The following is a 17,394-nucleotide window of genomic DNA, read 5'->3' as shown; positions in this document are numbered from 1 at the left end:
CACCACCTCTCTGACAGTCCTCCAACCTATGGTTGGTCCCTGTAAGGAGGGATCAGGCCAGCCTTCATACACCACCACCTCCTCTCTGACAGTCCCCCAACCTATTGGTTGGTCCCTGTAAGGACGGACCAGGCCAGCCTTCATACAACACCACCACCTCCTCTCTGACAGTCCCCCAACCTATCGGTTGGTCCCTGTAAGGAGGGACCAGGCCACCTTCATACTACAACACCACCACCTCTCTGACAGTCCTCCAACCTATGGTTGGTCCCTGTAAGGAGGGACCAGGCCAGCCTTCATACACCACCACCTCCTCTCTGACAGTCCCCCAACCTATTGGTTGGTCCCTGTAAGGACAGACCAGGCCAGCCTTCATACAACACCACCACCTCCTCTCTGACAGTCCCCCAACCTATCGGTTGGTCCCTGTAAGGAGGGACCAGGCCAGCCTTCATACAACACCACCACCTCTCTGACAGTCCTCCAACCTATGGTTGGTCCCTGTAAGGAGGGATCAGGCCAGCCTTCATACACCACCACCTCCTCTCTGACAGTCCCCCAACCTATGGTTGGTCGTTGTAAGGAGGGACCAGGCCAGCCTTCATACACCACCACCTCCTCTCTGACAGTCCCCCAACCTATGGTTGGTCCCTGTAAGGAGGGACCAGGCCAGCCTTCATACAACACCACAACCTCCTCTCTGACAGTCCCCCAACCTATCGGTTGGTCCCTGTAAGGAGGGACCAGGCCAGCCTTCATACAACACCACCACCTCCTCTCTGACAGTCCCCCAACCTAACGAAGATCAGGAACTGGAACGACCCACCGTGGAACCTGACGAGGATCAGGAACTGGAATGACCCACCGTGGAACCTGACGAGGATCAGGAACTGGAACGACCCACCGTGGAACCTGACGAGGATCAGAAACTGGAACGACCCCCCGTGGAACCTGACGAGGATCAGGAACTGGAACGACCCACCGTGGAACCTGACGAGGATCAGGAACTGGAACGACCCACCGTGGAACAGGAACAGGATTAGAAGTCCCAGCGTGGAACAGGAACAGGCAGCATCGATCCAACCAGAGACTGGTGGCATGACACCAATGGCCCGCCTGGAGGTGGGGACTCGATGGGGGTGGCGGCGTTGACCCACCAAGATATATTTATTTTGAACAATGAGAGAAAGGCTCTTTAATGCTGAGATACTATTTCACTCTACAAAAACAATACTTGTCAGATGGAGTTACTGAATAAAATGTAAAAGTATTGTTTTTGTTTCCTTCTCATTCTTTATTTCACATTTCCTCTTTACTTTGGTAACTCACCACGTCTCGAGTTTCAGGGGTCTTTACTTCCCGCCTGTGTCATCACCTACTTTTTACTTTCAGCACAGACAGAGTATGTACTGTAGTATGCACGACACAATAAAACAATAGTACTACAATACTACTTCATTATAAAACTGCACCTTGAACTTTGACCTCCCGGTTTATTCATCATGATGCTACATTTGAAGTAAATGAAACAGGATGTGATTTTGAACCAGTAAGGTTATGTTTCCTTTTAATGCCTTTTCTTCTTTTTCATTTGGTAAATTGCAGCTGGATGTGTCGTGTCTTCGGCTGCCCGGAGGACGGTGGGTCAGAACCACCAGAGCAGCACGGCGGCCACATCCTGCAAAATAAGACGGATGTCATTGGACATCCTGGTATTTGAGGCACAGTGACATTTCTCCTTGTATGTATTCGGACATAAGTTGTTCTCAATCGTTGTGCGTACTAAATGGTCGTGAGGGTATCGGAGCGTTGGTTGTGTGCTCCTGTGTTCGATTATCTCCACACCCTCATGTGTATTTAGTCTGCTGCTTCCTGCTTCCTGCTTCTTTTTTTCCTGCTTCCTGCTCCGGTTGCTTGTTGCACTCTGCTGCTCCTACCAGACATCCAGCCTGCTGATCCCAGTTGTTGCTTCTCTTGGGAGTTTTTGATCTCCGCTTGTTCCTGGTTTTGTGTTTTTGTACCTCTGACTTTTCTTTGCTTCTGCATTTGAGATTTTGAACAAATGTTTGCTAAACTTTTACTCTGTGTAGAGTTGTGCTTTTGACTTCAAACTCTACAGTCCCTTGTTACAAGTCATCCCCTTTAAAAGCATCATGTATGACATCTATGTACAAGGTTAAAGTTATCTGCCTCAGAATTCTGTATCTTTACAATAAGATCTGAGCTCCGGATGAAAAAAAAACTTAACAAACAAGATTTAATATATATAATATCACCCAAAGAACAAAGTGCTACTACATAGTAGCACTTTGATTTTCATGACATTGTATATTATAATTTGTGTCTGTTATTGTTTTGTGTGTTTGTTTAATTGACCATTAAAACCAAAAAATGAATTGTGTCACATTGCGATAGCTGAGAGGTGATATTTAGGCCTTAAACTGTGAATTGTGAACTTCTTGTATATTTGCTTCATTATTAACACAAGACACTGGATATATGTTGTGTCACTCTTTTCATTAACACACGTTTTACTGGATATTTTTACTTTTCTGTGATGATGTGTTCAGGTACAGCAGCCACACAAAACAGATTTACATGCTCTATAATGGAAATGGTTAAAATTTGACCTACTTTTCAACAACCGCTCTGAGCAACTTCAGGGAAACCATCAATAGAAGTATTGGCAATCAAACACTATTGACTGTTCAAGAATGAGGCTTCACACAGCAGAGGAGTCCCCCCCCCTCCTCCAGAGAGAACATTATCTGGAAGGCCTTAACCCAGGCGCGTTTCATTACGTCCAGTGTCAAATTATTATCAGGCTGTGAATTGAACTCACAAACATTCAATCTCACCACTGATACCCACAAGGTCACAGGGTCTGCACAACTCCTTACATTAGCCTGTAAGTATGAGCCTAACAAAGACACAGTCAATGAAAGAACATGTCTCCCCTTGTAATTCAAGATGTTACTGAAGGAGCTCAAACTTTATTTTAAATAGGATCATTATAATAATAATAATAACCATCCAATTTATCATTATAATTTTATAACAGATGGCCGATATATGTGTTAACATGATGCCCTCCGTCTTCCTAGAAACGCTGAACCCTTGACTTGATCGTGACCTCCATCACCCTCACCACTCGGGGCAGACCGTCACCCTCCCACAATGAACTCTTGACTTTACAATCCTGTTGGCGAGATAATGGCCACCTCTCTCACTCCGACCCGTGAAACACCGGCAGCAGCGGGAAGGCCGAGTCCGTTTGGATTCAGAACAAATGACGGCCACTCCGTAGTGTTTCATCTTGCTCTCTTTTCCCATCTTTTAATGTGAAAAAAATGTCCAGTTATTGTCGCAGAGAGTTTTTATTTTGAAACATCGTCTTCCACGTTTGGCTTAATTTTGTTTGTAAAACGGAGTTTTATGTATTTATTAATTTGCTGATGATGCTATTTATTTAAATTTGTTATTTCATCCCGATAAGATATGTGTGTGTGTGTGTGTGTGTGTGTGTGTGTGTGTGTGTGTGTGTGTGTGTGTGTGTGTGTGTGTGTGTGTGTGTGTGTGTGTGTGTGTGTGTGTGTGTGTGTGTATATATATATATTATATATCCAATATAATGTGCTGCAGCTCGGAGCAGATCATCTCCCGGCCCATAAACACACATCAGTGAGTCAAGAGCTCCTTCATGGAGAACAAAATGAGGACTACGGTTGAACTCTGCAGGTTCTAAACACAAAAACACATCTGTTGCTGCCTTTTATGTGTTTGTAGCCTTCCTGCTCTCTGACTGTAAACTCTTTCGATTTTGTCCTCATGGTTCGTCCCTTCGTAAATAACCAATCTGTCGTATATTCAGTTTGTTCCCAGTACAATTCTAATATGGCAATTCTTGAAATATGAATTTACTCACCTCACGGTTTATAAGCCTGACAGGAAATAACCTCATGTATAATTAATGTCAAAGAAAAGTTGAATCGCACCAAATATGTTGTGTGTGTGTGTGTGTGTGTGTGTGTGTGTGTGTGTGTGTGTGTGTGTGTGTGTGTGCGTATATATATAATGTGTGTGTGTTAGTGGTTGTGTATATACAAGAAATTATATATATATGTATAGGCCTATATATATATATATATATATATATATATATATATATGTGCTTTTGCCTAAACGGTCCCTAATTATTATCATTTAGCGGGTGTCATTCAGACAATCACTTAAACATGATTACAGACTGTAAAAATGAAGGAAGACCTTTTGAGTGGAATTAACATGGAGCGCGCAAAAAAACGTCCATTGTATATTTTTAACTATAATAGAGTCAAATAATAGTTATAGCCGCCTTTTCACTTAAGATCTGCCTTTGATGGTAATCATAAAAATAATAGTAATTATTATTATTGTTATATTTTTTTGTAAATATTTTTTATAAGGTTTTTTTATGTTAATTTTTCGTAAGAGCTTTATTATTTTTTTAATGATAAAAAGGAAGCTGAAGGATGCTTTATTTGGTCTTGTTAAAACTACAACGGAAGTCATTGAATAAGTTGCGTCTTCATAATAAACTAAATGAATCAGGCCCTCGGCGCTCAGGCCGCAGCCCCTCGGCGCTCAGGCCGCCCCACGGGCCGCCTCTCGGGCCGCAGCCCCTCGGAGTTCAGGCCGCCTCTCGGGCCGCAGCCCCTCGGAGTTCAGGCCGCCTCTCGGGCCGCAGCCCCTCGGAGTTCAGGCCGCCTCTCGGGCCGCAGCCCCTCGGCGCTCAGGCCGCCCCACGGGCCGCAGCCCCTCGGAGTTCAGGCCGCCTCTCGGGCCGCAGCCCCTCGGAGCTCAGGCCGCCTCTCGGGCCGCAGCCCCTCGGTGCTCAGGCCGCCTCTCGGGCCGCAGCCCCTCGGTGCTCAGGCCGCCCCACGGGCCGCCCCACGGGCCGCAGCCCCTCGGTGCTCAGGACGTTCCTCCAGCAGCCTCAGTCCGAGCGCGGCCACATGGCTCCGATCCAGCCGGTTTGTACAAATGGAAGTTGCCACATGGAGGAGTGAGCAGCGTGGGGAAAGGTCCCCCTTCATGGTGCAGGTCCACCACTGTCTGATGTCACCTCACGTTATTTGTCCTCATCACTACGTGTCCGTCCTCGGCGGGGACATCACGGACGGCCCGTCTGAAACCATCTGAAGACATTTAAATCTGCACATATTCATATTTCACGTTTCTGTTAACAGAGATGTGAAAACCTGAAAATGTAACCTCTGTAGAGTTTTAATAGTCAGATACTGCATCACCTAAACAGCAGCTCTTTCCATTTGACATAAAACCAATTGGAAGACTCAATTTTCGCTCTTCAAACTACATAACAAAATTATAAATTATATTAAGATCATATCTAAAACAAAACAAATAAATAAGTAACCGTGACAGCAAGCCTTATTGTGCCTGATAAAATAAATAAATAGTCTTGGACACTTCTTGATTTTTTTTTCCCATTTGAGAACCTGTATGATATCATATCTGCTAAATATGTATGCTTTAATTGTGCATTCATTGTCTCCATCTTACCATTTCTCCAGATGAGGTCAGGTCACTCTGAAAGTTGCTGCCGCCACCACCTGGATGCCGAAGAGAAGAACGGTCCCTTTGTGGTCTGGAGCTCCTTCCTGTTGCAGCTCAACTTCATCCTCACAACGTCACCAACTTTTCTCCCACACAGAAAAAACAACTATAAGCAATAAATTCCCATGAATCCTACACATCAGAGGCCTTACCCAGCGGGCCGGGAGCCACAGTTTGAGCCCCTCAAAGAAAGTAGAAGCATTCAGGCCTGTTAAAAACGGACACATTTTAAGATCCCGATCCTGAAAAGGTGTAGCTTTCAGCCGAGCCCCGGCCTCGTCCCGGACACTCTCCCCTCACATCTGAGGCTGTAATAGGGCGGTCATTCCTCCCTTTGTTTTCTTCTCCTCCAGAGGATGGCAGGCTGCAGCAGCAGGGTGCCTGCAGGCTTTTAAAAAACATGCAGCAGCTGCCAAGAAAGGATTCACCTATGACGGATAGTTTTCTCTAAGTGACATAAATGGCATATGAAATGGGGCTCCACGAAGGGTGGTGTTGTCTTCTTCCTGTGACAAATTAGTCAGAGGAAGAAGAAGTCTGAATGTCTTTTTTAAAGTGTTGGTGCCCATTGTGGGGGTCCGTGAAGGAGCTACAGACCCCCTTTGTTGGTCCCCTGGCAAAAAAATGTATAGTTTAATTTAACTGTTATATTCTTTCGCAAGATGTTTGGACAAAGAATAGAAGTTTTGCCTAAATAATATTTGGAAGAAAAAAAAAAGAAGCCAGATCCTGGTGTGTTTTTGAACTTAAAAGGCCAAAGCAGCATAAAATACCTGCAAGTTCACTGCTGTGACAGAAGAATGTGCCTCGTAAACGGCTGCCTGGCTTATTATTTCTGTATATAAGAACTGTGGATGGACTGACGCTCCATAGCTGCAAAGTGCCTCCATGCACCTCTGCTGCTGATCACCTGTTGCTGCTCTCCTTTCACGGAAGCCATTCAGGGCTCAGAGACACGTCGTCCTGCCCTGAATGAGACGCTGTCTGTTTATGTCAACACGCACGGCTCATTCAAATCAATTCCCGTTTGAATCGTCGGAGCGCTGACGTTCAGCAGCTTGCACGGGGTCTCCACAGGTCACATGAAGAAAAGTAGTCTCCGGCCTAATTAGTACATCTTTTTTTTTCCAGTCTAAAAAGCAGGAGGCGCACACAGCTCTCTGCATGGCCGCCATCTCTAATTGCGTCTAATTAAAATCCCCTAGTCATGTTTTCAAACTTGACCAGGTGTGGTTTGAATGGGAGCGTTGGTGGGCTTTAAGTCTGGTATCTGATGGTGATACAGAGTGTTGCTGCTGGTGTGTGTGTGTGTGTGTGTGTGTGTGTGTGTGTGTGTGTGTGTGTGTGTGTGTGTGTGTGTGTGTGTGTGTGTGTGTGTGTGTGTGTGTGTGTGTGTGTCCTGGAAACACAAAGTTTTACTGATTAACTGAATGAACAAAACACTAGCAGTGACATACGCATTAAAAATAACCATTAAAAGCCAAAGTTGTGTCTTTACTTACATTTTGGTCTCCGATTGTTTATTTCCTTCCTTTTCTTCCTGATCAGTCTGCAGCGACCACATTCACCCAAAATGTCAACGTCTCATGAGCTAAGAATTTACGTCCTATTTTATTACTGTTAGACCATCTGGTGGTTTATTTCAATACATATTTATGATTAGAAACTAAACTTTGTAGGTATCTGAGCCCATAAAGAAACATTTAGTTTCATTTTAATCTTAACATTTTGGAGTAAAAAGGCAAAAACACATCTTTGAGTTGATGGATTATGTAAAACCAACATTATCAGGATAGAAAAACACCAGCGAGGCCTCTCACTCAATAAATTACCTGTGTAATATTGTTCCTCATGAATCAATCCAGTGCAAACTATTTCATGAATACTGAAGATTAGCAAATCACGTAAATGCTCAGAGGATATCGGAGGAATATTCTTAGAGATACCAGATGAAATATGACCAAAGATGCCGTAAAGTTGGGACTACATTTGTTGAAGCCTGCAGGCGGTGATGCAGGTAAAAGTAAAAAGAAGACATCATTTCAATGAATGTGCAACTTGTTTTATTATATCCAGCGTCTCTGTTTTCTGCAGATTGATGCCCTCCTGCTTTGTCTTCATGTGCTTCAGCAGAAACAAAATCACCCTAATGGAGGATCCTGAAATCTTCTGAATGCAGTTGACGGTCTGCATCTCGAACACTCGACGGGTTGATGCTGCTTGGTGAGATGCAGAAGGAGATAAAACCATGATGATGTTGATCAGCTGCTCGTTTTCACATCTGCCTGTGAAGAAATGCTGCGGCTGTAGTTCCCTGGTATAAAGGTTGAGGTCGCTCAGCAGCGTTCGGAGTCAGGCGCAGCCCTTTGTTCAAAGCCTGCTGCTGAACCCTCTCCCAGCATGCTTCAGGAGGAAGACTCAATCAAGACGTCAGAGTGGAAGTTTCAGCAAAAAACACAAGTCCTGTTTTATACGAGCCGACAAATAAAGTCGTTACTGTAATCTTCTTTTCCACAAAATACACATTTACATTCATGTTCTGGATCAAACTGTGATTTTAACATGTTTCTGTGTCAGAAAAAACCCTCCGCAGTCTATAATGACCTCATACAGACAGACAGATAGATAGATATTAAATATATATAAATGTATATACAGTCTGTCAGGATCTCTTTGTCCAAGTCGTACTCTCAAAGGTCCATGATGGAAACCTGCAGGCCGACTGCCTGCCTCTGGTTTCTACACTTGTACTGCCCTCTAGAGACACTTATACAGTACTGCACTCTGATTTCCATCGTCCCAGTATCCTGAACATCAGCAGGCGGTTTGAGCTCTCATTAAAGTTGAGTAAAAGTCTACCACAGAACCAAAATGTAACACATCATATTATTAGAATATGAAAACTCGCTGGAATGAAGCTTCATTTATTTAAACTGAACTAAATAATAAGACACTTTTTTAAGGATGATCTAATATTTATGTTGGTCTCGCAACAACTTTTACAGATCACTCATTAGTGTTGAAAACATGGATAAAATTGTGTGCTCATGGAAAACTTTTGGAGCTGCCACTGACGAGAAAAACGGGACTGAAATGAATATAAACTCTTTCCTTGATCTAACATGCAGTTCTGCTCAGAAGACGCACCACAGAAATCTTTATCTGCGCATCAAGATGTCAAATAAACTGCTTTCTTCTATTCTGTGAGATTAAAAAGTCAAATTTGAAGAAAGTTAGATATTACTAATAACACTGTGTTTCTCTGCCTTTAAGGCTCAGATCACACCCATCAAAGAGTTCCCCAGCCTTTTACACATATCTTTTACAAATATTGGTATATTTTTTGCTTGTAAGTGTAATGAAAGGCTTTTGGTTGTGGAAGGGATTCAGAATATAATCTGTCTGATCTCTCATGATGCTCCTGTACAACTGAGACAAACATCTTAAGTTTGATCAAATACAGAACCTTTTTCCAACTAAAGAAAACAATATGAGTTTGTACATAAAAATAGGTGAAATGTACATGTGCATTTATTTTAATTTTCAAATATAATTTGTAACGGTTCACCTCAATTACATTTTATTTAAATTGTGCCAAATCATACCATGTGATTCGAGGCCACTTTACATAGTAAAGTGAAGAGCTGACCGTGTTGGACGGAGAAACAGTTCTGCTGTGTGGAATCACTGAGCAACAGAGAGGAGAAACAGGAGCTCCGACCGAAGACGAGTCCGGAGGTTTCTGCCTCCGGCGCTCGGATGAGCGACCAGATGAGTCCTGAGCAACAACAGCCAATAAACACCGAGCCGGTCGGTCGGTCGGTCGGTGAACACGGATCAGAAACACCCAGCTCTGACATACCTGCAGACAGAGGATATTACTTGTGTTTAATTTATGTTATTTCATTTATTCACTCATATTTTTTTTTGTTTTTTTAATGGAATTTGTTATGCATTTGTTTTAGTTCTGCTGTGTGGTATTACACTGCAATGTTCTGTACTATCTGTATTTTGGATGTATTTCTGTAAATTAAATGAAAAATAGAAAATATACTACACCAATTTAGAATTGCACCTAATAGAGATCGAAAAACCAAAAGGAAAAAAAGGGCTAAAATTGTGGCAGCAGATGGCAGAATATCCTGATATTTGATTTCTAATAATGTAACTTATCATGACATCATGATGACATCGTCAGTACTTGCAGATGATGACCCTGTATTTATGAATAAGCAGTAACAACAGCTTCGATTTAGAATTAGATTCATTTACAAATCTATTTTCTCCAAACATTACAACGGAAATCTCAATTTCATAAAAACTCAAGCTCACAATCAAACAATCACCAAAACTGCACCGAGCCCAATCAAATAAGTGATCTGCTATCAATGAGCATGCAGCAGCGTGTCCATGTGCAGGCTGTGTTGGATGTTCACCAGTTAACAATTGAAAAAGTATGAAATATTGTAAATGAAGCTTTGGCTGCAGTTTAATTGTTATAAATAAATATTAATCACACGAATGATCAAAACAACACAAACTCACTTCACCTTGCGATCAGTGATTTGATGGTTTAGAGAGGTCTGTCTGACCTTTGACCCGTCTTTACGCTGAGCACTCAAAACAAACTAGTTCAGACTTTTAACAGGAAAGTTTGGTCTTCACTGTGGATAAGTAGAAAAGTTTCACTGGGAATATGTTTATGTTTGGTGGAGATAAAAATAATGAACATTACGTTTCTCTCATCGATCCGCCACAAAGTGTGTTTCTGTTGGATTACAGACCGGCAGCAGAGGAAGGCCTGACACTGACTGACCACTAGATGGGGTAAGATGCTGATCATTGAGGTAGAAATGACCAAATGACGTCACTACATGCCAACATCAAACTCCTCCTCCAAACTACAAACCCCAGCTGTTGTTTTGTTGTTGTTGTGTAGTTTCTACTGACCTACTGTCAGTGGTGAAAGAAGCACTCAGATCCCGAATTAAAGCACAAGTATAGCAATACTGCAATGTAAAAATCAGTTCAGCCTCTCAGAGTATTGTGTTAAAATCAGAAACCATTCTTCTGCTCGGAGCTCATTTTTATCAGGTGGTTTTATTTATCAAAGAAAAACTTGAGACTTGAAACTTGCTTCTGAGATGACATCACAGCTCAGAAGATGAAACTGACACCAAACATTTAATGAAGCTTTCAGTCACCAGATTTAACCTCAACTCAAACCTCTGACAGACTTCGCAGCAGTTGTTTAATATGTTTATTATTATTAGTGTTTATTGTTAGATAATAATGTTATTGTTAATGATATTAATCATCAAAAACAGCAGCTAAGGGAATAAAGAAAGCTGCTGTGATAAACCTGAAGCTGTTCTGGAGACTCGGAGTAGAAGACGATCTGATCTTCCTGTCGCACTTCCTGTCAACGTACTTATTTCTATTTACCAAGCAACTATAACTGACAAATATATGTAATTAAAAGTATCATATCTACTTTTGAAATGTTGTAAAGCAGCATAAACATGGAAATAGTTCAAACAACACTGAAGTACAGTATTTGAGGAAATGTATCTTTAGGGTTTTCTGATTTAGGAATATAAACATAAAAACGTAATAGTGAAGGTTTGTGAAGGTTTTATCCCTCGTGTTGTCCTCTGGTCAACATGACCCGCAGCTGTGTTCAACCAAGTTCTATTTTATTTTCATCTTTTTGGGGATCATTGGTGACAAAGAGGCTGTGAGGGTTTCTTTAAAGAATGATGAGCAACGATCCCAAAAAAATATAAAAATATAGAAATAAAATAGAACTTGGTTGAACACAGCTGCGGGTCATTTTGACCCGAGGACAACACGAGGGTTAAAACTAAATTAAACACATATTTCCTCACAATAAACCTCCAGATGAGGTAATAAAACTGAACCCACAACCTCTGATATTGTGCTTTCAAGTTTCATCTTTCCATCCAACATTTCTGTGAAATCACTGAAGCACAAACTTAACACTCGATGACGCTGGAGCTCACCGCGTGGCTGGATCAGGTCCGGCTGCTTCAACTAACCTGGGAGACCACCGGGAAAAGGAAATTGTGTCAGTTATAATTTATTTCTATCAATTTCAATATTTTCAATTTAGCATCACATTACCACATAAATAATCTCAGGGCGCTTTACACAGTAAAGTCGAGACCTTACGACATCGTAGAGAGAAATCTAACAATTCAACAATTACCACGAGTATGTTGTGATTTTATATCAACAAAACTGAACATTCAATAGATAAAGAACTTTCAGCCCTAAAGTTGTCCTGTGATAAAATTCCCTGTCCAGAATATTTTTTGAGTCGAATTAACTGACACACGAAAACTGGAAGCAATTTCATAAAACACACTTTAAAGCAAATGAGCTCAAATAAAATAAAACAACTTTTAAAACTGGACGTTCACACAGAGCCCCCCAAAAAACCAGGGACCGGATGGAGGACTGGGTACACAGGGTTTGATATTGTACTTAAGTCATGACAAATTTTGATAATTTGTGATTCATCAAATTCCTGTGCATAGAGCCGGATGATATGGAGTTTACCAGGAAGTCACCTGAGAGCACGTGTGCAGACTCAGATCAGGACTGAACTACTGCGCTTGAAATGGGCAAAGGGTGCGAGCCCCATACGTCACAGCTGGGGTCCAGAGCCATGGACTGGAACCGGTTCTGATGTTGAAGTGAAAAAAAGTTCAAGTTAAACTGCGTATGTAAAACCATTTGCAGGACCGGGGGCTGAAACTGTCAATCAAAATATCCAAGCTGAAGAAAGAAGTGTAAAATATCCATCAGGCCATGAGTATATAGTCCAGAGAGCTGGTCGGGGATGGACTGGGATGTAAAAGCCATTGAGGTTGTTAGTGGAACATCTATTGGATCATTTATATCACATTTATCTTATTTCAGTAGTCTGCCTTTGTGGGCTAAAACCATTCTGAAAATATTTCATCCTGGTTTTTGAAGACCTAAAAAAAAAAATCATTTTATCTACACTAAAAAAACGGATTCAGATTCAGATCATTTATTTATCCCAGAAAGGCAACTCAGTTTTACGATCTACCGAGACCATCTGAAACTGACCGACAAGCAGCACCCAGCAGAGTCAGACAGACGGGTCAGGACACGGCAGGAGACCCGGCGAAGAATCAAAAATAAATGAATAAAATAAATAAGTAGATAAATAAATAAAGCATTCTAAGATGCATCATTACATGACTACATTCAATGAATGTAAAGGTGTAGTTCGAGGACAAGTTTAAGGCAATCCTTCATAAAGACTGCTGTCGACGTTCGAAAGAATTCAAAGTATTTGCCAGATCAGCGTCTTCCACTCCACTGATAAGATGTTTGGCCTGTAAATGGGTTGATGGAGGTCTTAGATTTGACTGGTCAGCAGGCTGCTCCACGTTCACCACCGCTATACTGCATTTCTATTTCATTCCTACTTCAGTTTGGCCTCAGCTATTTCATTCTTCACTTCCCTGGAGACAAACTTTTTTCTTGAGAGGATCACCTGCATAGAAGATCCTTTTCTTTTTTTTTAATAATTGATTTCAGCCCTTTAGTTACCCAAGGTTTGTTATTTGGGTAGACAACAGCCTTTTTAGTAGGGATGTTAAACTGGCTTGTGAAGAGGTGTAACATCATATGTTTCTCTTCCCCTGGTATTATAAGAACTGCTGTGTAGGAGGCGGTTTTTGGGGATGCATCGAACTCGTAACTTTCTTTTCTACGTCAAAGTGAACAAAGAGCACTTATCGGATACTTCTGACATCCACCAACCCGGCCGGTGGGATTGTGGATGGTCCGTTGGTGTAGGCTCCGCCCGCTGAAGCGCTGAGTAGCTCTCCATCAGCTGCGCTGCACTTGGAAGCACAAGTGCAATTCTACCTCATTATTGACACCAAAATTTCACTGCACAGGCGCATCTTCACCAACGAAGCCCTCACTGAGCCGTTCCACCCATCTCAAACATGAAACTAGAGCTCCAGCTTTTCTTATGATCATCTTTACTTCCAACCAGGTAGGCCATGAAATGAGGCTTCTTTGCGTGTGGACGGAGACAGAGTCTGAACCATTGTGTTCATGGCATCCGTTGGTGAAATATTGTGCAACTCTGAGATGTGTCGGCTGCAGGTGGTTTTGGATCCCTCAGTTGCGGAGTGTGTCGGTATCACACAGGATTCTTATGGACACGCTGCACGGAAGAACAGATCTCTGCAGTCAGTGGGAACCGAACCAGCTGCAGGTACGACGTGCTGCCTTCTGCTTCAGGACCTCCTCTTCAACGCTGCTGCAGATGATGGAGCCACAGAACAAGACAACAGTGGGACGTCTCAACATGCTGGAGCAGCCGGAATAAATACGACGGGTCCAGGTGAGACAAAATGTCCTCTGATTAACAGCAGCAGATGAACACATTCAGGGTGTGTCATTAGTGTCCATGATCAGGATTCAGATGCAGTCCAACGTTTCTTTATCCATCAGTCCTTTGCGACTTTCACATCTTTCCCTGATTTTAGAGTTTGTTTCTCACTAAATCAGTCAGCGGTCAGAATGGACTGACCACGGCAGCGTAGGTCCACAGCAGCACAACAGAGGGATGACTCAGGGTCATCTGAGCCGGCCCGAACTACAAGGTTTATGAAAGACAAAAGTTGCACGTGTCAAAACAGCTGTTCCTGTTATGTACTGTATGTGGAGAAGGATTCTGAATGCTAGTCTTGATTTCACTGAGATCCAATCATCAGCAGCACATCAGGGACAAACATGATCTCTGTGGCTAAATACTATCTGTACTCTTCCTGCAGCATTGCAGCCGGGAAACAAATGCATTGAGTATATATATATATATATATATATATATATAAAACACTTGTGAAAACCATCGTCTGTGAACACAGTTCATCGCTGCGTCCACAAATGATGTTAAAACTCTCCAAAGAAGAAACCAGATAGAAACATGATCCAGAAACACCGCCGCCTTCTCTGGACTGAGATCATTGAAGATGGACTGAGGTGAAGTGGACAACTGTCCTGAGGTCTGATGGATCACAATCTGAGATTCTGTTTGGAAATCATGGACGCTGCATCCTCCAGGTTAAAGAGGAGAGGGACCATCCAGCTTGTTATCAGCTCAGTTCTAAAGCCAGCATCTGTGATGGTACAGGGATGCATTAGTGCACGTGGCATGGGTAGCTTGAACATCTGGAAGGAAGCATTAATGCTGAATGATATATTCAGGTTTTGGAGCAACATATGCTGCCATCCAGACAACGTCTCTTTCAGGGAAGGTCTTGTTTATTTCAGCAGAACAACGTCCAACCACATTCTGCACGTATTCCAACAGCATGGTTCTCTAGTAGAAGAGTCCGCTGATAAACTGGCCTCCTGCAGTCCAGACCTGTCAATCATTGGAAACATCTGGAGCATCAGGACATGAACAATACAACAAAGGAGACCCTGAACTGTTGAGCAGCTGAAATCCTCTATCAGGCAAGAATGGGACCACATTTCACTTTCAAAACTCCATAAAAAAGTGTCAGGTAAACAAGTCATCGTTGACATAAAATATATTTGATAAATAAATATTATTTAAAGTGATATGCTCTCGTCTGTAGTAAATAGTGATCAGTGGTGCTAATATCCAGCAGGACAAGCATGCAGTCCGTATCTATATATAGTCTATATACATATAGTCTATATATAGATACACATGTATTTATACTCATGCCTACTGTTACTTGTTAGTTTTTGTTGATGAATCCCTTGTACGTGAAAACTTGGCAGTAAATCTGACTATGAAGCTCATTTCCTGCCGAAAGCTCTCAAACAAACAAAACATGTTCTACAACTCAAACGGTTCACTTGCAAACAATGTGGTTTGTAGATAAAAACAAAACAAACAAAAAAAACACTAATTTGCAAAACAAATGCATTCGTTTATTAATGGCGTTTTTCCAAATTTGCAAACCACGTTTGATTTGTGGAACATGTTTTGTTTGTTTGACAGCTTTCAGCAGGACATTGGCTGCATCCTGATTGTGTGGACGGACTGCGGCTCCGTCCCTGAGCGCTCTGCAGCACAGCATCCCTACCGGCGGTCCCGAGCAGAGCCGGCAGGCTGCACAGACCGGGCAGCAGCAGCATTCCTGGCCCGGACAGCAGAGTTGGATGGGAGGGGCGGACCGAGCAGCGGCAATAACAGCACGAGTCTGGGGTTTAACATCGTCTCTGCCTCCGACCGCACTGACCTTCGGATCCCAAACCTTCTCCACGTGTTTCCCAGCGTTTTGTCCGCTGACCGGGGAGCCGCCGTGAAGCTGCGGGTGTCGCAGGTCGGAGCTAGCGGCGCGGCGCGGAGCGGAGCTCGTTTCCGTGGATGCTGGTTGTTGCGTGGCCCGGTGCTCCCAGTCAACCAGGAAGATTGCTTGGTGTAGCTGTGTGAGAGAGACGGCTCGGGAGGAGGTGCAACTGCGGGACATGATGACTGAGAAAGACACGGCGGCGGACAAGCTCATATCAGGTGAGTGGGCTGATTGATCATCGGTACGTGTGTAGTTCTCAGGAGTGGTCACCTCTGATTGCTATTAAATGCGCGCGCACGCACACACTTCGTGGACGGCTTCACGTGCACGCTAGTGCATTTTGGGGGGATTTTGCGGTGGAAGTGAAGGCTGTGCACGCAGCGTATTACGGTGATGAGTGTACAAAGTCTTTACGACACCATTGCTGCAGTGCAGGGAGGCTGCACGAGCTCTCCAAGGGGGGGCTGCACGAGCTCTCCAAGGGCAGCCGCAGCGGGCAGGACGCCGCCTCCCCTCCCGGCCTGCTCGACGCCGCCTCCCCTCCCGGCCTGCTCGACGCCGCCTCCCCTCCCGGCCTCCGCCTCCCCTCCCGGCCTCCGCCTCCCCTCCCGGCCTGCTCGACGCACGGACAGACGGACGAATTAAAAGTTCATCTCTGCCTTTTGTTTGGAGAAGCTGGGTCGGTGTGGCAGAGCTTTCTCAGCCGGACGGGGAGCAGAGGCAGCTCGGTCATCCATAACGGTGCAGCCTGGTCACATGGTCCGTCCCACCGGAGTTGTGACTCAATGCAGCAAAAGAGTCTGCAGCATGTCCTCAGGTAACGCAGTGATCATCACCCGCCCAGACAGACAGACAGACAGACAGACAGGAGCCCGAGCTGAGGTCCAGACCAACGACAGTTTTAATAGTCCAGTGCTTTCTATTTCTTCATCTTTACCTCCTCCAGGAGATGAGTGAGTCCTCATCACTCTTCTACCAGGACATCCTGTACTGTGATGACAGTCGGAGGAACTTCATTGGAAATTCTCTCATTTTATTCTGGCCCACCGTCTCAGGGCTCCAACATACAGTAATGTGGAACCATTTTACAAACTCTTTTGGGACGTCTCATACGTACAGTTTGGCTTTTAATGCACCGAGCATCATTTATTCAGTTTGAACTCTGTAGTTTCTGTATAATCAGAGATGAGGGCAGGGTGCGCCACTACTACAGGGCAGGAAGTTGAAATGCTGCCTGGTGACTCACTGTAATCACACCTAGTTTGTATGACGTCATACGTTCTCTCCAGCAGACTTTGAAAGATGCAAAAATGAAATGCAGTTTGGTTGGTTTGAAGAGCTGCTGGGAACCCTCCCGGGGCTCTGCAGGGCTCCAGCGTTATATAATCCAACCGACATCATGGCTGCAGCCTGATCACTCCTGCACAGATCA

The 17,394-nt window shown here is 43.6% G+C and overlaps 1 protein-coding gene and 1 long non-coding RNA gene across 5 annotated transcripts in view; one reads left to right on the top strand and one right to left on the bottom strand.

The window, feature by feature from the left end:
• Nucleotides 1–7,693: 7,693 nt before the first annotated feature.
• On the bottom strand, nt 7,694–15,838 carry LOC138635513 (uncharacterized). 2 transcript variants are annotated; one of them, XR_011312144.1, is made up of 4 exons: nt 15,753–15,835; nt 12,210–12,324; nt 11,640–11,675; nt 7,694–9,478 (listed from the first exon to the last, which is right to left on the bottom strand). It is a non-coding gene; the product is annotated as an uncharacterized lncRNA (long non-coding RNA). The 2 variants fall into 2 exon arrangements; XR_011312143.1 differs by lacking the exon at nt 12,210–12,324 and having other exon boundaries at nt 15,753–15,838.
• The window catches only part of hspa12a (heat shock protein 12A), a 48,943-nt gene continuing 47,358 nt past the window's right edge, over nt 15,810–17,394 (top strand). For 2 of the 3 annotated variants that reach the window (XM_069723017.1, XM_069723016.1), the window contains exon 1: nt 15,811–16,180. In XM_069723017.1, coding sequence (XP_069579118.1) covers nt 16,138–16,180 — 43 coding nt within the window. In that variant the 5' untranslated portion in view covers nt 15,811–16,137. Of the gene's footprint in view, nt 16,181–17,394 lie in introns of all 3 variants that reach the window. The other variant, XM_069723018.1, reaches the window with a different exon arrangement.

Source organism: Brachyistius frenatus, unplaced genomic scaffold (genome assembly GCF_029030835.1).
Source record: "Brachyistius frenatus isolate BFR_SWC_R1_liver_20210118 unplaced genomic scaffold, ASM2903083v1 Contig_313, whole genome shotgun sequence".
Lineage (NCBI taxonomy): Eukaryota > Metazoa > Chordata > Actinopteri > Embiotocidae > Brachyistius > Brachyistius frenatus.
The sequence above is the reverse complement of the archived record's forward strand: the minus strand, read 5'-3'. Positions and strand labels throughout refer to the sequence as shown.